The sequence below is a fragment of the Gopherus evgoodei genome, chromosome 1 (assembly GCF_007399415.2).
Source record: "Gopherus evgoodei ecotype Sinaloan lineage chromosome 1, rGopEvg1_v1.p, whole genome shotgun sequence".
Taxonomy (NCBI): Eukaryota; Metazoa; Chordata; order Testudines; family Testudinidae; genus Gopherus; species Gopherus evgoodei.
The window spans coordinates 213047583-213070435 of record NC_044322.1 but is presented as its reverse complement, the minus strand read 5'-3'; the positions used below and the strand labels follow the sequence as shown (position 1 = coordinate 213070435).

At 45.3% G+C, this 22853-nt stretch overlaps 1 protein-coding gene across 5 annotated transcripts in view; it reads left to right on the top strand.

The window, feature by feature from the left end:
* SPAG17 (sperm associated antigen 17) overlaps positions 1 to 22853 on the top strand; it is a 300949-nt gene that overhangs the window by 210932 nt on the left and 67164 nt on the right. For all 5 annotated transcript variants that reach the window (XR_003996664.1, XM_030534836.1, XM_030534846.1 and 2 more), the window contains exons 24-28: positions 3481 to 3695; positions 8552 to 8672; positions 10079 to 10347; positions 21635 to 21788; positions 22594 to 22817. Coding sequence is in view for 4 of the 5 variants with exons in the window: in XM_030534836.1 (XP_030390696.1) it covers positions 3481 to 3695; positions 8552 to 8672; positions 10079 to 10347; positions 21635 to 21788; positions 22594 to 22817 (983 nt within the window). In the remaining variant the exon portion in view is untranslated. The remainder of the gene's footprint in view (positions 1 to 3480; positions 3696 to 8551; positions 8673 to 10078; positions 10348 to 21634; positions 21789 to 22593; positions 22818 to 22853) is intronic.

The following is a 22853-nucleotide window of genomic DNA, read 5'->3' as shown; positions in this document are numbered from 1 at the left end:
ATTTTGTATACACTATGGTAATTTTGATTGTGTTACAGCAGCCATTCCCAACCATAGGTCTGCATGCCATTTCTGGTGTTCAGGCTTCTGCGACAAATACTCTAAGTTCCCCACTCTACCTCAATGATAAGCCTCCCTGCTGAGTCTCAATAAGCCTCTGTTGTCTGCCTTCCTTTCATCATTGGAACTTGGTCTGAACAATATCCCAGTCTAACAATCACAAGAGCATCCCAAGCTCTATCCATATCAGGATAGAGTATGCACAGCAGAATATTGTAATGGGAGACAGGGCACTGGAAAACATATTTGGTCATTAGCCTGGCTTATCTGATGCTTTAGCCTAGTACACTGGTGTGTTTGCTCCAAAGGTTGAGAACTACTATTTTCTTGCCTAATGATGTTCCCACTGAAGTTAGTAAGAGTTTTACCATTGGCCTCAATAGCAGCAGATCAGGTCCTTACATAGTGTGTGGTTATGAATGCAGAAAAGACAAAGGTAAAATTGAAGGGGCTGTTCTTTAACACATAACTCAGAACTGTGAATTGTCTGGAAGTGAGGATTCTTCCCAAGCCCCCTTTTCTGCCCTTCAAACAACCCCCCACTCCCAACACCTCATCATCAGAAGCAAGTTCCCCATAGACCAGGACACACCAACTCAAAGTGGCACTAGACTCTGCCAGAACAACAGACCTGCAGACATATCTCCACTGCTACAATGAGCAATATCCCCCACAAAACACCTTTCAAGATCAATGGGTCCTACACATGACTATCACAACATGTGTTATACCTCACCCAGTGTGCTAAATGCCCCAATAACAACTATGTGAGTGAAACCAGACCCCCACCCTCTCTTACTTTCACTGTGGTCTGCATGCAAGCCCCCAGCATAGCAAATTCATTTCAGTTGAGGATGACCTCCTCAATCAGGACAGCTAAGCACAGTTTTGCTGCTCTTTACTCATAAAATAAAGATAACATTTCACTACCCCTGCATTCAGTACTAAAGTGATTTGTAACCCAACACCAGCCAAAGTTGATCAATTTGGGCAACAACGCTCTGTCTGCTGGATACCTATTCAGAGTAGGTGTGCTCATGTAAATACAGTCTGTACCTGAAGTATTTTCCCCTCCCCAGCCACTGTCAGGGGAGAGCTCATTCAGACCCTGCTTACACAGATATTGTGGCAAACGCTATCATCTTTGTTGCCAACAGCCAAGAGAACCAAGTGGAAATACCACATTCCCTTCTGTGAAATTGAACATTTCTACACACATCCTTTCCTGGGTTCCTTGGTTGTTTCAGCAGTAAGTAAAAAGGAGCATCAAGGACAGCCTTTGAATCTTAAATTTCTAAAAGATTCACTCTAGCAAAACCAGACGTAATGGACTTGATGCAGAAATTATTAGGCCTGTGTTTTGCAGGAGGTTAGACTAGAAAATCCTAATGGTCCATTTTTTCCTTAAAATATACAAATCTATGATCACATACTATTCTTTTGCTCTGCCAATTACACAAATTGAACCCTGTTCACTGAATGAGGCAGCTGTTCAGTATTTGCTCATCATATTATGTAGCCCCATGTCTCATGCACGTCACACCTTTCAAAGCATGAACTGAGTGAATAAGAAGTCCTTTGAATCCCTGCTTTATTTACTACACACTCTCTACCATCTGCACTGAAAAGGACCAGGATCCCCTTTGCCCTAGTTTTATTAACTACACTGCTCTGCACTGTCCAACCTGCACAATTAATAAATCAGTGGTCCTGCACAAAAAATATTGTATGATGATGTAATTAAATACTGTATTATAATGCATATGCACAAGGGAGCAGAGTTAAGGTTGCACAACAAATATTAAAATTGTTAAATAAAAAATTCCACTCCATTTCGATTCCCATATGTGTGCAGTGCGAGTAGAACATTAGCGGATTGTTAGTTTATCACATAGCCAAAAGTGGTGTATGTGCAAAATAGGTTTTGGAACCACTATAACTCTGCCAAATCAAAAATGATTGTTGTGAAGCCACCTAAAGACACATTTGTGAGGGTTGTGTTTGTACTAGCTACTATTATGCAGCTAGAGCAGTTTAAAAAAAAAAAAAAAGCCTAACCCTGGCCATTTTCTGAGGACTGGTTCTTTGTGTTGTTGTACTACAATGTAAATCAGACCTTTCTATAAAAAGGGTTGGTCAAGACATTGGTGTTCAAGTGTTGCTTTATCTGAGGTAAGTTGTCCATAAAAAGACTAGCAAGAAGATTACTTTAACTGTCTGGGTGAGAAAAACTCCTCAAATACATGCTCTGTATGTGTGGCTGTAGGGTTTACAACAGGAATAGATATTCAAATTTGTTCATATTATGCTGTTGCAAAAAAGGCAAATGTCATTCCAGGATGTATTAAGAGGACACAGAAGTGTCATATGTAGGACATGGGAGGTAACTGTTCCACTCTAGTTGATGCTTGTGAGGTCTCTGCTGGAGCACCGAAACCAATTTTGGGCACCGCATTTTAAGAAAGATGTGGGCAAATTGAAGAGAGGAGGAGAGCAACAAAAATGATAAGAGGTTTAGAAAACCTGATCTATGAGGAAATGTTGAAAGACTTGAGCATGTTTAGTCTGTAGAGAAGAAAGCTGAAGGGGACTTGATAACAGTCTTCAAATATATAAAAGGGTGTTATAAAGAGAAGTGTGATCAGTTGTTCTTCATATTTATTGAAGGTAGGACAAGAAGTAATGGGTTTAATCCAGAACAAAGATAATTTAGGATTGATATTAGGAAAAACTTTCTAACTATAAAGATAGTGAAGCACTGGAGCAGGTTACCTAGGGAGGTTGTGGAATCCCCATCACTGGAGGTTCTTAAGACCAGGTTAGCCGAACACTTGTCAGGGAAGGTCTACTTATGTTAATCCTACCTCAGCTCAGGTTGATGGACTAGATGAACTCTTGAGGTCCTTTTCAGTCCTGCATTTCTGTGATTCTATTAAATCTATCAGATGTTTTTAAGTAAAAAGGACAAACCATCAGAACAGGTCCTTTGCCATGGCAGAATAAAAGCATTACAACTCCAAACTACTGGAGTTAATGGTCAGTCCATGATAAAGTGTAACAACGTCTATATTTTCCCGGATACTAGATTCAGAACATGTCCAGCTATATGAATATTTCTTGGGTGAAGGAGAGTGGAAAGATTGTCTTTCCCATACATGATAGACTCCGACCTAGAGACATCTCAGAAGCTATGGAACACACTAGTCTTAACCCTCTCTATGGCTAGAGTAGGCCACAGAAGGTGTTTGCATTTGTTGTCATGCACCCAGCCCCTGGACTGAGGTCTCTGGGGGTTTTGTCTTTTAAAAGGTAAAACTTGGTAACTGAAGTTTTGTCAAACAAAGCCTGATACATGCATGTATGTGGCTTCAGTCTATTGCATAAAAATGTTGTTTTTTCTCTCCCCTCTCCCCCCCGCAGATGATACAGACCCTAACTTAGCAACAATTCTGAATATCCCCTCTGTACATATTCCAACTGTTGCTCCCACTCCTGTTGCTGCTTCCACTTCTTCAGGAAAAAGCAACAAGTCACTGAAACAAAAATCAGCAAAATCTCTGCAGTCTGCCAAAGGGAGCCATGTCAAGTTAATCACTCCACCACCGGAAGAGTCTCCAAAGCAAGAAGAGAAAAAGGTGAGAGAATATTCCCCAATAAATACTAAATTACCCCCTACTGTAATCATAAGTCACAAATAGGTCTAAATTGGTAGAATGATTCAGCAGAAAAGACAGGTGCAGTCAGCAAGGTTATTTTTTTCAAATGTCAGTGTTTAAAACAAAGTGACATCAATTAACTTGATCAGAAATGTTAGCTGAGCCTAGTCACGATCTGAGACCACAGGGAAAGATAACTTTTTGTAATGTCTGCTATGATCTCAGAGGCTTGGCCATTTATTGACAACATAATTAGAGTTGGTTAAAAACAAAGGAAAAAATATAGCAGATTATTCTAAATTTTCTCAGAATTTCAAAATTCAAAAATCTTCTATCAGCTCTATAATTGGTTTAAAAATGGGGGGAAGTGTTCACATTTTTTTTCAAATGTCTACCTGTAACCATAAATTGGTTGACAGAGTGGGCATCTGTCAGTCTAGTATGCATTCTCCTTATGTGACAATGTGAGGCTCTACGGCTCCAAGAGGGTGTGGGAAGGCAGATGTGTTAGCCCTAGAATGTTAAAGGCCCTCTTCCCTATAAGCTGAGAAGGGGTTACGTCAGGTCAATTGGGAACACCTGGATCCAGTCAAAGGCTGCCTGAGATCTTTTAAAACCTCTCCTCCAGTAAGAGAAAGGGAGGGAGAAAGAGACAAGCTGCTACCAGGCCAGTAACAGCAGGGAAGTAAGCTTCTCCAGGAAGGGAGACTGCACTCCTCTCCATAGGGGAAGCAGACAAGCCTGAGTGCCTGCTAGGGGAAGGACTGAGACCCCGGGGCAGACTACAGGGCAACACCCAGCCCCAGCGGGGAGGCAGGGGAAAGTATCACCCTTTGTTTTTGTGTTTATGGTACTATTTCCTTTTTGTTTGGTGGAGAATCACCTATAGGCCTACCCTGAGGCCTACCCAGGAAACACGGCCAAAGGAACACAGAAGTGGGGAGGACAAACACTGCCCAGAGTGGGGTAGGGCCTCTCCCTCAATGTGAGAGGACCATGCACACTTCTGGTAACCAAGCTGAGATTTTCCCGAGATACCTTAGTCAAACACACACTGGTTTGGATTAAAACATAAAATAAGTTTATTAACTATAGAAAGATAGATTTTCAGTGATTATAAGTGATAGCAAACAAATCAAAGCAGATTACCTAGTAAATAAACAAAATGCAAACTGAGGTTAGCATATTACATAGGTAGGATATGAAGTAGCAAATTCTCATCCCGAATGATAAACAGGCTGGCATATACTTAAGGCATAAGCTTTTTTTCATATATAGGCTAGAAATCTCTTTAGCCTGGGACCATCGTTTCCCACAGTTCAGTCTTTGTTCCTCAGGTGTTTCCAGGTGCATTGTACCTCAGAATGATCATGATGTCATTTCCCCCTTTTATATCTTCTTCCCACTTGCTGGAAAGCTCTTTTGCAGTGATCTGGGTCAAACAGTTCCCATTGTGTAGTGCTATCTCTGAGAGGTTTCTATTGTACACAGTTCCTGGAGTAATCCTTGTGCTTGTGTGCATTTCTTCAATGAGTCATTAACATAGTTTGGCCTTTTTGCTGTTGTATCTGAAAGGCTGCTTGTGGGTGTTTTCAACGTCACAACATGTTTCAGTAACACATACATAGCCAAACTTCATAACTTCACATATGATGATAGCACATACAATCCAATGCAATATTAATGTCTAGCAGATCAAGACTTTTAGAATGATAGTTCACAAGGCATACTTTGTGCAAAACATGTCCTAATTACATGACAGTGGTGAATAAGGGGGTAAAAGGGTGTCATAATGGCCTCAGGGTCATCTTCTGACAGAAGGAGCACATTCTTGGACTACAGAGCTATCTGTCCTGTCCTCCCCATGATCTACATACTATGATCATCTGTTGGTCTTTTGACTGTAGCTACTCCACCAATCCCTTCAGCTGTTGTTGTTGCTGCTACTATAAGGAGTGCTGCAAATAGAATTGTTGATGGTACTCTACCATCCATTTCACCATGTTCTGCTTCATTTTATTGTTTTACTCACAGTTTCTATGTGGGTCTGAAATCCGACAACCTCTGACACCTTCTGTAAACTGGTGGAATAAGCCATCAAAAGAAAAGAGTTATCCATAACTTTTTCTCAGTCAGTATTGTTGGGCTCAACGGGGAGCGATCAATGGCTCGATGTCTAGTGGGGCAGCCAGCATCAAGCCGAGTGCCCCAGGGGTCAGTCCTGGGGCCGGTTTTGTTCATCATCTTTATTAATGATCTGGATGATGGAGGGATAGGATCCAGAGTGACCTAGACAAATTGGAGGATTGGGCCAAATTCAGTCGGATGAGGTTCAACAAGGACAGATGCAGAGTCCTGCACTTAGGATGGAAGAATCCCATGCACGGCTACAGGCTGGGGACCGACTGGCTAAGCAGCAGTTCTGCAGAAAAGGACCTGGGGATTACAGTGAATGAGAAGCTTGATATGAGTCAGCAATGTGCCCTTGTTGCCAAGAAGGCCAACAGCATATTGGGCCTTATTAGTAGGAGCATTGCCAGCAGATAGAGGGAAGTGATTATTCCCCTCTATTCAGCACTGGTGAGGCCACATCTGGAGTAGTGCGTTCAATTTTGGTTCCCCCACTACAGAATGAATGTGGACAAATTGGAGACAGTCCAGCAGAGGGCAACAAAAATGATCTGGGGGCTGGGGCACATGGCTTACAAGGAGAGTCTGAGGGAACTGGCCTTGTTTAGTCTGCAGAAGAGAAGAGTGAGGTAGGATTTGATAGCAGCCTTCAACTACCTGAAGAGGGAAGAGGATGGAGCTCGGCTGTTCTCAGTGGCAGATGACAGAACAAGGAGCAATGCTCTCAAGTTGCAGTGGGGGAGGTCTAGGTTGGATATTAGGAAAAACTATTTCACTAGGAGGGTGGTGAAGCACTGAAATGGGTTACCAAGAGAGGTGGTGGACTCTCCATCCTTAGAGTTTTATGGCCCAGCTTGACAAAGCCCTGACTGGGATGTTGTAGTTGGTGTTGGTCCTGCTTTGAGCAGGGGGTTGAACTAGATGACCTCCTGAGGTCTCTTCCAACTCCAATCTTCTGTGATTCTATGTATAACAATACATTTAAAATAATTTAATATAGATAAAAGAAACAAACTTTCTCCAACCTAAATTTCTGTGGGACTCACAGGTGCTGAATTTTTTTCCCCGGGGAGGTGCTCCATCCCTGCTCTACCCCGAGGCCCTGCTCCCACTTCACCTCTTTCCCTAAGGCCCTGCCTTTGCTCTGCTTCTTCCTGCCCCTGCTATGCCCCCTGTGACGAGTTGGGTCACAGAGACCCCCTTGGGACTGCCACCTGATGTGCTGAGACTACCTCTGAGCCCATTTTCCCTGGCAGCTTGGGACTTCAGAACCCTGCCTTGTTGAGCCAGATATGCCAGTCTGCTCCAACACAGACCCAGGGTCTGAACCATGCACCTCAAAGCTGCAAACTTAACTGAAAAAAGTTTAAGAAGTGCTCCTGTCTCTAGCACCCAGACACCCAGCTCCCCCAATGGGATCCAAACCCCAAATAAATCCATTTCACTCCGTATAAAGCTTGTACAGGGTAAACTCATAAATTGTTCACCCTCTATAACAATGATAGAGAGATATGCACAGCTGTTTGCTCCCCCAGGTATTAATTACTTGCTCTGGGTTAATTAATAAGCAAAAAGTGATTTTATTAAATATAAAAAGTAGGATTTAATTGGTTCAAAGTAATAACAGACAGAACAAAGTAAGTTACCAAGCAAAATAAAATAAAAACACGCAAGTTTAAGCCTAATACATGTAAGAAACTGAATACAGGTAAATGTCACCCTTAGAGATGTTCCAATAAGCTTCTTTCACAGACTAGACTCCATTCTAGTCTGGGCCTAGTCCTTTCCCCAGTACAGTCCTTGTTCCAGCTCAGGTGGTAGCTAGGGGATTTCTCACAACCGCAGCCCCTTTTGTTCTGTTCCACCCCCTTTTATAGCTTTGGCACAAGGTGGGAATCTTTTGTCTCTCTGGGTCCCCACCCCTCCTTCTAACTGGAAAAGCACCAGGTTTAAGATGGATTCCAGTACCAGGTGACATGGTCACATGTCCTGTGAGACCCCAAGCCTTCCTTCTTCCTGGTCTAGCCTCCAAACAGAGCCATTTACTGTCAATTGTCCTAGCTGATGGGAGCCATCAAGATTCTAAACCACCATTAATGGCCCACACTTTGCATACCTACAATAGGACTTCAGAGTTATATTTTATATTCCTAGTTTCAGATACAAGAATGATACATTTATACAAATAAGATGACCACACTGAGTAGATTATAAGCTTTGTAATGATACCTTACAAAAGACCTTTTGCATATTCCAGTTACATTAAATTCACACCCATTAGCATATTTTCATAAAATCATATGGAGTGCAATGTCACACCCCCTCTCCCAATGCCCACCTCGCCCGCCACTTGCTCCTCTCCACCTCCCCCAAGCGCTTCCCGCCAGCCACACTCGGCTCCGCTGGCCACCCTGGGAACCGCCAGACAGCTGATTGGCAGCCAGCCCCAGGGCTGCAGAACCACTGTAGAAGGTCGGTGCTGAGCACCCCGTATTTTTTTTCCGTGGCTACTTGAGCCCTGGAGCCTGCACAGAGTCAGCACCTATGGTGGGACTGATTACGGATTAAATTATAACTCAACGTTAATAAGGTAGGTAGCAGAATCAGACCTTTAGATACTAGCTCTACCTGAGCATATAACAAAACAAAACTTTATAAAATGCTTTTTGAAATGTATAATAAAACTAATCTGTTCTGTTCCCTAGGTAGAAATAGAACCATCAACACCTCAAACACAAGCGGTGCCAGATGTCCCTGTTTTCCAGACTTTGAATGCCTCCTGCCCCAACGGGCTGGTATTAACTTTCCTTGGTCAAAATTCTATAGGTTAGTTTTGTGAATCACTATGGAAACAGGCGTATTCTGCATAAAGTTAAAATCACAAAAGATTTTTTTTTGATGTAGAGATGGATTTAAACACAGTTACAGGAAAGTTCTGACATCTAATATTGAAAACAATTCCCTAAACATTGTTATAGAAAACAACTGTATGCATTTCTTTCTGTGTAGCTGAGCAAGGCTCAGGGCAGTTTATGACCCACTTTCTGTGCCTGGCCTATTAGGCTACTGCAGTGATTCAACTTGCCACAATTTTTGGTCATTTGCACAACTGTTCAACTGCACATGGTAGACTGCAGTGATACTTGGGTTGCTAGTAATCATAAGATTGAGATTTGGAGCAGTTTCATCTTCATTATGACTTGTCGTGTATATAAATGGCTAGAAGATGGATATTGGTGGTTCATAGAGCCTCAGCACAAAGGCTTATCATTATGGGAGAGAGTTTGATACCTCTGAGCCTGAGCCTGGCTAAACTTTATGAGTCATCCCTGAGCGAGAGAGAATATGACGAGTCACCAGAGGCAATTGCCTGCATGTCTTGTGATAGGCTTCACACCATTCTACCAGGATTCAGCCAATTCACAGGCAGGGACCCACTGAAGTCATCCCAAGGTAGGGTTATAGGCTTCTAAGGAAAGCAATCTGTCCAGTCTGCTCAATGTCCCTATTTGGCTGGCGCATTCTCATTCCCAGTAGTTTCAACAGACTGCCGTTGCTCCTGCTCCTGCTCCAGTCTGCTCTTCACATTGCTGCTGCTCCAGTCAGCCCTTGTGCCTGCTCCAGCTGGTCCTTGCTTCTGTTCCTGCACTACCTGTGCCTGTTTCCACACTATCTAGCTCCTGCTCCAGCCTGCATCTGCTACTACCTCAGCCGGCCTGCCCAGCAACTCTAACAAAGCGGGAGAACCTAGATCACTGGTCACATAACCCTGAATTACCAGAACAATCATCTTTTACCTTCAGGCCTCCATCCCACTCCCATGTCAAAATATTTGTCTGTTCAAGGTATGTGAGGTCAGATTAGTTTAGCATTATATACAGTGCAGAGGGTAGAGAGACTCATTATTAGATGTCAAAACAAACAGTGTTCGGTACAGGAGTTTCAATTGGCAGTACTAATCTCCTATAGGTGTGCAGCCTGTCTATACAATTGTCCACCACACTCAGTATACAATGAGCTCTACTGTCTGTGTCTAAGATTGACCCAAAGAATTTGTTTGCAGAGACTGTTTACTTTTATGTTTGTAAAGCATCAACCAATGTGATGGCACTCACTAAATAATAATTTTCACCAGTTTTGATGCTAAGATACAACAATGATGGGCTCCTTAGAATTGCTTAGATGACAACGGCTACTCTGGTACTGTTAATTAACATAGACTTTAATTTCAGATTTGAAAGCTGAGTCTAAGGAAGCTAAAGCCAAGGCAGATGAAGCCAACAAAAGTGAAACCAAGGCAGATGAGGCCAAGGAAGATGAGGCCAAGGCAGAAAAAGCCAAGCGACCTACTCTGGAAATCCTAGTTAGGCAGAGTTATCCCCAAAGGGTGAAGCATTCCCATCTGTACAAAGCAGTGAAGAAACCAATAGAACAGGAAGTGTCTAGAGTCATTACCAGCCAAGGAACTGTCGTAAAGTACATGATTGATGGATCCACCCAGGTATAGTAAAGAGTTTGATTAGAAATGGGTTCAGCTTGGTTTTCTGGACAGGCCAAGTAGTTGTGGCCTACAGTTTCTGCCTGTAGGCAGTCTGCACCATTGGGAAAAGATGTTTTTACATAATTCCTGGCAAGACCACAGCCAGAAGAACAGTCCTTTTGGAATGACAACACAGAGTTGTTCAGCCTGTGTTGTTTGAGGCTAGATGTCTATAATGGGGTGTGTAAATCCCACACTGACACAGACGGGGCTTGGGAGGGTGTGTGCTAAGATAGCCCAGTCCCGCTAGACCTGCCAATCATGCTTGGTAGGGTTGAGGGCTTTGAAGGGAGGAAGCTGCAGTATGCAAGGCAGGAAACCCTGAGAAGGGGGTGATTAAAGTAGCTCCTGAAATAGCAGGAGGAACCCTCATGCCAGAACTGCCCTCAGCTCTGCAAGGAGTCCAGCAAACCCCAGGGCAAGCCTGATAGGGAGCAACTGACTCAGCTAGCCAGCCATAAGGACTCCAACAAAACTACTACTCAGGTACCCCTCAGGTAAGGCTTTTTTGCCTTTTTATTGACCCCTCAAGGGGCTTGGATTGTGTTGACCAGAACTTTTGCTTTTCCCTTACCCAGAAGGAAAGTGAGCAGGCCCACAAGGGTGAGGCCAGTACCAGAACTAAGAGGCTGTGGCCTATACTAGGCCATCCCAGTGGTGGAAACTGGGTAAGGTGAGGAGCCCAGCCCAGCTAGGGAGGTGCCCCAGAGAGACTCTTTTTACAATGTCACTTCAAGACTACTGCTTTTGATACTTCTGTAATAGTACAGTGCTTCTTTCCTGTCCAGATGCCATGTTGGATTGTCCAGTGGCTTGAGGGCTAGCCTAGGTGGTTGGAACCTGGGCTGAATTCTCTAGTCCACCACAGACTTCCTGTGTGACCTTGGGCAAGTCACTTAGTCTTCCTGTACCTCCATTTCCCATCTGTAAAGTGAGGATAGTAGTATTTCCCTTCCTCACAGGAGCATTGTGAGGATAATGCATTGAAGATGGTGAGGTGTTCAGATACTTCAGTAATGGGAGCCATATAAGTACCTAAGACAGTTCAATATATTCTGCCTATCTATAATCTCTTCTTTGAGTGGTTACAGAGGTGTATTCCACTTGCATATGTTGTCACCTAGCACACCAAGAGCCAGAGATTTTTTTCCTGCAGCAGTATCTGTTAGAGCACTGCTCATGCCATACACCTCCTTGTGACCCTCTGTGATGTTCCCCTCTCGTGTTATCCGGACCGGTGATCTGCTAGGTCACTCCAGTCCTTGACTCTGGGAGCCAGCCTGCACTGCTGTGAGAACCCCCACTCCTGGGCTGTTCAGGCACAACCTCTGACATGTAAGCTGATCCTTGGACTGTGCAACCGAATGACACTAGCCAATATCTCCGGTCCCAGACATAGACCTAGGAACCTCCATCTTGCAATATCTAGTTATTTCCGCTGGGTGCTGCAAGCTTATATGAGTTTGTCAATTTAACAAAGAAATTGATATGTACCAGGCTTGTTATCCCAAGGGGAGTCTCTGACATGCTTCAAACCAAACGCACTGCTTCAGGCAGAATAAACAAACAGATTTATTAACTACAAAGATAGATTTTCGATGATTATAAGTCAAAACATAACCAGTCAGATTTGGTCAAATGAACTAAAAGCAAAACACATTCTAAGCTGATCTTAATACTTTCAGTGCCCTTATAAACTTAGATGCTTCTCACCACAGGCAGACTGGTTGCTCTTCAGCCAGGTTCTCCCCTTTGATCAGCACTTCAGTCGCTTGGTGTGGTGTCTGTAGATGTAGGTGGAACAGAGAGAGAGAATATGGCAACCATCTCTCCCTTTTATCATGTTCTCTTCCCTCTTGGTTTTGCCCCCACCCTTCAGAGTCAGGTGAACATTACATCATTGCACTCCCAAACTGACCAAGGGAAGTGGGGTGACTCACTCAAGAGTCCAACAAATCCTTTTGTTGCTGCCTAGGCCAGTGTTCTTTGTTCCTGTGAGGCTGAGCTCGGTTTGTCCCATACATGCCCTGATGAGGTATGAACTGCCCCTCTGCTCTTGGAGAGTTTTTCTTTGGGCTTATTTTAAGCCATGAGGCTACATTTTCAGCCTCATAACAACATACAAGAAATTATAACCTATAACATTCCTATAACATTGCTGTAAAGACAATTACTATAACATCACTATAATAACCAGGCTCAGTGCATCATGAGCCTTCCGAAGACACCCAACATGACAAGCCTTGCACTGGACACCACACAGTCATTTTATAAAGATGAACATGGGGGTGTAGAAAGGATGTTCCCATGAGGTACAGAACGCCACACCCTCCTGAGACTATATAAGGCTGGCAGCACCCCAGTCCTCCTCAGTTCCTTCTTACCATCTGCAGCCTGCATCTGAGTTCTGCATGCAGGTTTTCTCCTCACAGTTTTTCTACTGCATCAGACCTTCGTACTGAGACCTTCGTACTGTATGTAGTACCTGTAGTTTAGTGTAGTGTAGTTTGTTCTGCTCAGCACTGTAGGCTATGCAGTATTTCCTGGGCTTCAAAAATTGCCTGTCATATGGGGTTTCTATCTGTCATAGTGACACTCACACACGGTGCTTATGGTGCCTTGGCGAAGGCCATACTAAAGAAAAGTGCTGTATTTGTCATTCTTTTAAGAAAAGAATGCAGATCACTATAGACGTTAGCCTGAAGCAACATCACAGGCAATGAGGCCTGTCTCCGCACCTGGACCTTTTTTAGATTGCTTGATCAACCGTCCTTAGATGTCCTCTGCCTCTGCACTAGTTCTGGACAGACCCCAGAACTCTGATCTCCCTTTGATAAAGGAAAGGGGTCATTCATCATCTCCACATATCCATCATAAGAGGACTCATAAAACAGACTGGAGCCATCCAAGACTGAAGAAGGATTCATCCTCCTCTTCATTGAGAACAGGGCCTCAGCCTCAGCAAAACTCAGGTACCCAGGATAGAGCCAGGGCATCATTCCATGTTCCCCCTGTACCAAGGTGGGAGGATCCCAGTGGTGTACTGTCAACTCTGGAACTATCTGTGGGATAGCCATTGAATTCAGTACCTATGGACATGACTGCTGCTCCATTGCTGTCGGTGCTGTTGACCCTACAAGTTTACATGGGAGCATCAGACTTACTTTGTCTGTCTGTACAGGCATCCCCATTAACTCAGATTGTCAGGGCAGGGCCAGTGCCTCAAGCTAGTTCAAACCTTTTGTCCTCTTCTGCTTCAGGACAAAGATTGCCCTCATCTCCGGTACCAATGAAGAAGCAGGCACTATCCATGGTACCTTTGCTGACTGGATGGGTATTGTCGCACCCTCTGCCCTCAGCACTGTCTACTTCATCAAGTTTGGCATCAGCATTCTCAGTATCGGTGGGTTTCCCAGGGTGTGGACCAAATAGCTCCTTGGCACCAGTAGCACACCCATCCTCAGTACCAGTCCCTACTGCAAAACCCTCTCAAGGTGCCTTTGCAGTGCCAACCATGGTTCTACTTATGGTACTAACATTGACCTTGCCCCACTGGGTTATCCTGTGGCCCCATCAAAATAGTACATCTGATGCCCACTGATTATTCAAACAGCACATCACAGATCACACTCCCAGGTTGGAGTCCATCAGCTCCTCTCTAATCCTGCCTTGACTAAAGAGATCAAGACAGTCATGTGGAGTAAACATTGGTACCAAGAGCAGAGTCATTCTTGTAGTAAAAACAACTCATCCTGGCCCACTGTATACTGGCTTCCTATGCCATACCCTATGTCTCACTGGCCCTGTAGAGATCTCTGGGTGCTTTTCATTCCCACAGATCCAAATCTCCGCATAGATCTCAGAGCAACCTATGACACAAGCACAGGATAACATCCATCCTCCTCAGTCACCTCCTTTGGAGGACCCTTTGACAGAGGAACAGCTAATGCCCCAGAAAACACCTGTGGCTCCAGTAATTCCGAACTCATCCTCTCAGTGGCCCTGAGTTCAGCTTCTCCTGTCCCAGACGATTTCATATCCTACCAGGAATTACTCAGGAGAATGACTGCAGCTCTTATACTCAAGCTAAACTAGTACAGGAAAATAGTCACAAATTGGTGGACATCCTCTAGGCAACAAACCCAGGAAGGGTTACTTTCCTAATTAATGACACATTAACTTTGTGGCACATTGTAGGGCAGTGGTTTTCAAACCTTTTTCCTTGGGACCCAACGGAGCTGGGGATGAGGGGTTTGGTGTTTGAGAGGTGCTCAGGGCTGGGGCAGAGGGCTGGGTGGTGGAGGTGAGGGCTGTGGGGTGGGGCTGGGAATGAGAAGTTCAGGGTGTGGGAGGGGGCTCTTGGCTGGGGCAGGGGGTTGGGGTGCAGGAGAGGGGCAGGGCTTTTGGCTGGGAATGAGAGGTTTGGGGTGCAAGAGGGGCTCCAGGTTTGGGGGGACTCAGGGCTATGGCAGGGCGTTGGATGCAGGAGGGGGTCAGGGCTCTGGAATGGGAGTGCAGGCTCTGGAGTGGGTCTGGGGATGTGGGGTTTGGGGTCCAGGAAGGGGTTCCAGGTTTGGGGTGGCTCGGGGCTGGGGCAGGGAATTGAGGCGCAGGGTTGGGGTGCTGACTTACCTCCCATGGTTCCCCGTCAGCAGCACAGCCGGGGTGCACCGTGGACCGCAATGCGCCCTGGAAGCAGCCAGCAACAGGTCTGGCTCCTAGGTGGAGGCGTGCAACACTCGCCCACAGGCACCGCCCCCCACCCTCCCAGTTCCGATTGGCCAGCAGTGTGGAGCCGGTGCTCGGGGCGGGAGAAGCGCGCGGAGCCCTATGTCCTCCCTGCCTAGAAGCCAGACCCGCTGTTGGCCGCTTCCAGGGCACAGCGCAGTGTTGAAAAAGGTAGGCACTAGCCTTCCTTAGCTGGGTAGCACCGCCGACAGGACTTTTAATGTCCCGGTTGGCTGTACTTACCAGAGCAAGGCGACCCAACACCTTACATGCCACAATCCAGTAGTGGGTCGTGACCTACCATTTGTAAAACACTGCTGTAGTGGTCCCTCAGGCCCAGACTCGGAGGGAGGCCACTCTGTGTCGCAGCATCAGGCAACAAAGAGTTAATTAACAGTCTAGGCTCTGGCCCTCTGGCATGCAGAGCAATAAGCGGTCCCTAGCCCAAGAGGCTTGGGCCAGGGCAATCACAGTCTTGGCTCTGGGCAGAGCAGAGCATGGAGCAGCCTTTCACCTAAGTCTCCTAGCTAAGGCAGCCAGTAGATAAACAATCTGGGGCTCTGGCCCTCTGGGCAGGGCAGGACAGAGCAGGGAGCAGGCTTTCCCCTAAGCCTTCTGGCTAAGGCAGCCAGCAAACAGGTCTGTGGCTCTGGCCCTTTGGGAAAAATAGGCTGCTACTCCAAGGGTGGTTTTGGCAGCAGGGGGTGGGGTGCCTGGGCCCACCCTACTGGACTGGGCCCCAGCCCAGGGCCCTAACAGTGGCAAATGGCTCTGCCACTAGGTCAGCAGGGATCTTACTGAAACAGGCTGACCTATGCTCCAGCAACAAAATCAAACTAAAGTCTTGTTTCCCTGAACCACTTCCTACAACAGTCTAGATGGGGTTTCTGTAGTCCAAGAGTCCGCTGTCTTTTTGGGGTGCACTGCAGATGGCAGTCCCAGCAACTCGTCTCCAGCGTCAGTCTTGTCTGGGGGCAGGGCACTGCACAGCACCAATTCAGCTCCAGAGTTCTGCAGCAGGCTAGAGTCATCTGTCTCCTCCCCTCCTGGCTCCAGCTTGACTGAGCTGTAGGTCCTGCCTTTTCTAATTCCTGTCATGCCCCTCTACTTCCACAAATACACAACACATACTAATAATTAATAGGGGGCCCTTGAGCTGCTTGAGACCCTAAGCAATTGCTTAGTCTGCTTATGCCTAGCGCCAGCTCTGGTTTCTATTCAGCCCGTGCTATAGCTGCTAATGAGAGGTTGTGGCAAGGAACGTTTATGTCTACCCTGAAGGACAAAGAATCTAAAAGATTATACTCATTAGAGAGACAGATTTATTCTACTGCATCACTCCAAATGAGAATTGCCAACCACCAAGCTCTAACTTCATTTTTGTCAGCAAATGACATTTACCTGCTCCAGACAGATTTAATACCATGATCAACCTTGTGAATTAACTGCCAGGGCAACTGTGCATCACTATTAGAAGTTGTCTAAGTCTGCTCCGTCATATGACCTCCTGCACACAGCTTGCCAGACTATGCCTTCACTATGTGTCTGGTTACCGGTTGGTTAACAGATACAGGAATCATGTTTTGCTGGTGTGTAGAATACTTTGATTCAAGGTAGAAAAGATTCCAGAACAAAATAGACTTCCAAGTGGATGAGATTTCTGATTTGGGCTTATGGGCGATGCATGAGCCCCCCATTTGAGAAGGCTAGTCCCCTGCCCCACCTCTTCTGCCCACAGGGCCAAAGGAGCCCCAAGCCTCCCCGCACAGCCAGAGGAGCCCTGAAGAAGCCCCAGTGGGCCCCACCTGAGCTGCCCCAAGCCCTGACCTGCTACCCCAAGTCCCAGCCCAAGCAACTCTGAGCTACAGGCCGCTGGCCAGCCCAAGCTGCCCCAGGCCCCCAGCCAGCCTGAGTTGCCCCAGGCCACCGGCCCTCCCACCCAAGCCCCCGGCCCACTGGCCTGCCTGCCTGAGCCCCCGCTGGCTTCAGGGTAGAAGCGGAGTGAGGATGGGAAGAGGAGCAGAGTGGGCGGGGCTGTGGGGGAAGAGCAAGACATAGGAGTGGGCCTCAGAGCCTGTACTCCAAAGGCAACAGGCCAGCAGTGTGCCCTCAAAGGGAGATGCACCATATCATGTTTGGGGAGGCTTAGCCTCCCTGGGTCTATTATATCCACTGCCCATGTTTGGGCTGAACAGTGGTATTGATCAGCTACTGACTCCAAGGTCCCGGCTATCCTGAACTTGCTTTGTTTAAAGAACTCAGGAATCTCAATTAGCTCTGTCCTAGTGTACTTGGCAGTCATATCAACTTAGCACCCTCTCATCCAGAGATACACAGTTTTCCCCCATCAAATGATGTCTGGATTTCTAACGGGCCTTACATAAATGTTTGCCATAGTTAGAGACTCTCCTCTCAGGAACTCAATGTAATTCTAACAGGTTTAATGGGACCTCTATCTGAGCCCATGGCAACTTGTTCCCTGTAGCTCTTATCAATGAAAAAAGCATTTTTAGTGGCAATTACATCAGCCTGAAGAACTGGGGAAATACAAGCTCTCATGGAAAAGCCCTTCCTATACGATATTCCATAGAGATAAGGTTACTCTTAGGTCTCATCCCAAATTCCTGCCTGAGGTAATCATCAACTTTCATTTGAACCAAATGATCCATTTACCAGTTTTCTTCCTGAAACAACAATCTAACCAAGAGGAGCCTAGGCTACATACTTTCAATCTCCTTACAGCATTATCAATCTATCTACATAGGATCAAACCATTTAGAGTCTCCCTAAAACTTCATTCATTTTACAAGGCCAAGCTATTTTGACCCAGAGACTTTCCCAATGGATGTCTGCATGCACTAAGACTTGTTACCATCTAGCTAGCTTAGATCTCTTAGTGCAGATTCAGATGACTCCACGAGGGCTCAGACAGCTTCTGCCACTTTTCTGAGAAACATACCAATCTTAGAGATATGTAAAGCAGATACTTAGGGTTCATTGCATACATTCCGTGGTGGAGTATCCAGATCTGATGCTTCTTTTGGCAGAGTTGTTCTGCAGTCTTTGTTTTAGTGGACTCTCAGCACCCCCGTCCTTACATCAGCCTCTTACATAAATTAAGTTGCCATGGTATAAGAGGGAAGAACCTTTCATGGATTGAGAACTGGTTAAAAGACAGGGAACAAAGGGTAGGAATAAATGGTAAAATTTCAGAATGGAGAGGGGTAACTAGTGGTGTTCCCCAAGGGTCTGTCCTAGGACCAATCCTATTCAGCTTATTCATAAATGATCTGGAGAAAGGGGTAAACAGGTGGCAAAGTTTGCAGATGATACTAAATTTCTCAAGATAGTTAAGACCAAAGCAAACTCTGAAGAACTTCAAAAAGATCTCACAAAACTAAGTAGGCAACAAAATGGCAAATGAAATTTAATATGGATAAATGTAAAGTAATGCACATTGGAAAAAATAACCCCAACTATACATACAATATGATGGAGGCTAATTTAGCTACAGCTAATCAGGAAAGAGACCTTGGAGTCATCGTGGATAGTTCTCTGAAGACGTCCAGGCAGTGTGCAACGTAAGTCAAAAAGCTAACAGGATGTTAGGAATCATTTAAAAAGAGATAGAGAATAAAACAGAGAATATCTTATTGCCCTTATATAAATCCATGGTATACTCACATACTTGAATACAGATGTGGCCTCCTTATCTCAAAAAAGATATACTGGCATTAGAAAAGGTTCAGAGAAGGGCAACTAAAATGGTTAGGGGTTTGGAACAGGTCCCATATGAGGAGAGAGTAAAGAGGCTAGGACTTTTCAGCTTGGAAGAGAGGAGACTAAGGGAGGGATATGATAGAGGTATATAAAATCATGAGTGGTGTGGAGAAAGTGAATAAAGAAAAGTTATTTACTTGTTCCCATAATATAAGAACTAGGGGCCACCAAATGAAATTAATGGGCAGCAGGTTTAAAACAAATAAAAGGAAGTTCATTTTCACACAGTCAGCCTGTGGAACTCCTTGCCTGAGGAGGTTGGGAAGGCTAGAACTATAACAGGATTTAAAAGAGAACTAGATAAATTCATGGAGGTTAAGTCCATTAATGGCTATTAGCCAGAATGGGTAAGGAATGGTGACCCTAGCCTCTGTTTGTGGATGGCAGGAGAGAGATCACTTGTTTGTTACCTGTTAAGTTCACTCCCTCTGGGGAACCCAGCATTGGCCACTGTCAGTAGACAGGATACTGGGCTGGATGGACCTTTGGTCAGACCCAGTATGGCTGTTCTTATGTTTTTATTATTCATGTCATTGCTTGTGAGTCACCAAGAGTGGGTTATTTATTGGCAAGCACTTGAAGATGAAGAAACAGTTACTTACTTTACAGTAACTATGAGTCTTTGAAATGTGTAGTCCATAGATATTTTGTGACCTGCCCCTAGAACACCTGGATTCTGTGTTGGCAAAGGAACTGAGTGGCAGTCAGGGCTCCCCTGCTCTTTTTGCCTTCAGCATAGGGCACAAGGCCACTCAGGACACAAGTACAACCCAACAGAAACTGGTGGCCAAAATAGTCCAATCTTGAGTTCATGGATAGGGTGACCATATGTCCCGTTTTGGCCAGGACAGTCCTCTTTTTTAAGCCTTGTCCCAGACATCCTGATTTTGTTTAGCAAAAATGGGCATTTGTCCTGTTTGCTTTTGCAAGTTTCAAGTTGCTCTGATCAGTTGGCAAAAGCAAATGGAACAAATGCCCAGTTTTGCCCAAAAAGTGGGTTGTACCCCCATCAGGAACGTTTGGAGAGGCCAGTGGCAACACGGGGTGCTGGTGGTGGGGCTTGTGCAGTCAGCCCATGGCGCTGTGAGGCTCAGGTGGTCAGCCACAGTCCTGGGTGGTGTGGGGCTCAGGCAAGCAGCAATGCCAAGTGGCTCGGGACAGCCCCATGGCGGGGGGGGCTCTCTGGTGAGTGGTCATGCCAAGCTGCTCAGGCCAGAGCCATGCCGTGTCCTGATTTTACTTTGATAAATATGGTCACCCTACTCATGGACATGTGTGCACTGTCAGCATACCACCTACCCTGATCTAATCTGTGCTTACACTTGCCACTGCCCCAGTTTCCCCTTTTGGCCTCCTCAGTAACCCCACAAAAGGGCAGGTTTATTCACAGAAAGTTAAAAATTGAAAACAAAACTCCCTTTGGTGACCAGGGAGTTTTGTTATCAGAGTCCCAAATAATGTCTGTCACCACAAGACAAAGTTAATATACTCAACTCTGATATCTTGTGCCACTCTTGGGGACCCTATTCAGTCCCAGCCTCTTGATTCTCTTCGGTTCTCTACTCACTTTGAATCTTCCCCTGCTCTTTATCACGCAGCCACTCCCAGGGCTTTTCCACCTGGAGTCTTTCCCTGCTCTAGGGTTGCCACCTTTCTAAAGGCTGGTAACCAGACCCTGAGGCCCTGCACCTTGCTCAACCTCTTCTCCCCATGGCCCCGCTCCCATCGCTTGCAGGATCTTCATCAGTACAGCCGAGGCTGCCTTGTCCACCATCTGTGGGCTGCACAGGGCCAGGTGTAGCAGCTTGGCCCCAGAGGCAGCGTCTGCAGTTCTGCCTCCTTCCTTCTGTTTAGGGTTACCATTTTTTCCACAGATCAAAAAAAAATGGACACCAGGGCTTATTAAGCAGCACCCAGACACACAAGCTGAAACCCAGACTGTCTGGGTGCAAACCAGATGAGTGGCAACCCTACCCTTCTCCGTCTCAAGCAGCAACTTGCAGGGCTTGCTACCTCACGTCCTTCCTTTCTCCCAGAAAGGGATCCAAAACCTCCTATCCCTGGGCAGGCCTCTGTCTGCCCTGTGACTCTGTCCTCTGGCTTGACTACCTTCATGAAGCCCCTCTTATCTATACTCCAGAGGCCTGATATAGTCACATGATCCACCTGTCACATGACAATCTTCATTCTCTCCGCCTGGGGAGGCAAGTTAAGTGGACTGGGCCCATCTCCCTGTAAAGAGGCCCACCATCCTGTGACATGTACTAAGAGTGGAGGACATGTGGACAACCTGTCAAGAGAAACTACATTTACTGTGAGTATGTAACTTTCTTCCTCTATGAGCCACTATCATGGCAAAAGCTATATACTCCAGTGCTGGAAATGACCCATCCCAGAACAAAGACCAATACAATGAGACAAATGAGCTAGCAGGTCTGTAAAAAGCGGCATACAAAAAACTCAGGAAATATCAACGATTTAAATAGAATGGTCGTTATGTTTTATGTTTATAATATCGCCATGTAATTAAATAGAATCACCGTTTATTAGAAGCTTGTGCAGTTACAATTATTGATCCCACTTTTTTCTGATTAGTGATCTTTATCTCCTGCACTCACTCTGAGGGCTTCTTTCCTTCTCCATTATCTACTACTTTCATTTGAACATTTTCTCTGTTTTATGTTCTTTTTGTTATTTGAAATTATTTTAATATTAAGAAACTGCTTTGTTTTCTCCCAAGGTTCTTTTTCCTGATGGCATGGTGATCAAGAGTCCCCATTCAGTTCTAACATCATCACCTGCAGTTAGTACACAATCATCCATTGTTGAGACTAGCCTACAGAGCCAACCATTGCCAAAACTGGTGCCTTCTACTGACATCAGCACCAAAAAAGGTAGCATTTTCAGTGTTAATCAGCTGGAATTATTGCATCTTAGCATGGTCATACCCAGCAGAAAAAGTTTTTCTGCAGCCTGAAAGTTCTGCCAGTGTTGAGAATGTGCCGTTTTATCTGCACTTTAGTGTTGCAATACTTCTCAGGTTTGTCACCTTTATAGGCATTAATGTCTCCTCTTTCTCTCCAGCCCTTTCTTTTTCTTCTAATGTGGAAGAAAACACACATATGAAAATGTATATATGAGTTCACCAATACCAGAGTGACCCAATACAAAGTATATTAAAGTAAATCCTCAGACTTCCGGTAATATCAAATCCCTGAGACCTTATTCACCTTTTACTCTGTCCCTATTCAGGGATGCTCCTCTTGAAGTCAATGGGTGTTTGGCTAAGTAAGGGCTGAGTAACAACTGAGTAAGGACCTCAGAGTACAGCTCAGAATAATTACCCATAATCATAACATTAACTTGTACTTTACTGGGGCCTTATCTCATCAATAGAAACTGGTGACTGAGCTCATCAACAGTAAAAACCTGTAGAAAATCAACTTTGATTTCATCCTGCAGAGACAGAGAGAAGGCAAGTGAGACCACATTTCAGGATTTCTTGATCTCATTTGGGCCTCCAGCCACACTTTACACATTACAGCAATGTGGTTTTTATTTTTTTTATTTTTTTTTATTTTGCAATGTCCTGTTTTGATATTCCAGGAAAGTTTACAGTTTACTGACACATCTTTTGACGCTCTGTGCTACATATTACACTGACCTAGACCAACAGGTGTTTTGTTTCTGTTCTTACAGGAAAGGGTGGCCACAAAGGTAGCACAGCACCAGCAGCCAAATATGAATTGCCTGAATCTGCTGTTCAGGAACCCCTGCCTACTCTGCTACAACCTGTAGACAACCAGTTAGGCATCTGGATAACAACCACCCCTTCAGGCATTCAAGTGGGCACTAAGGGAGCAAACAGAATGGATCTGAAGCCACTGTTAACTTATCAGGCAACTGACCCAGTTAATGGAATGGTACTGCTATTCTAATATCATAGTTCTATCCTACTG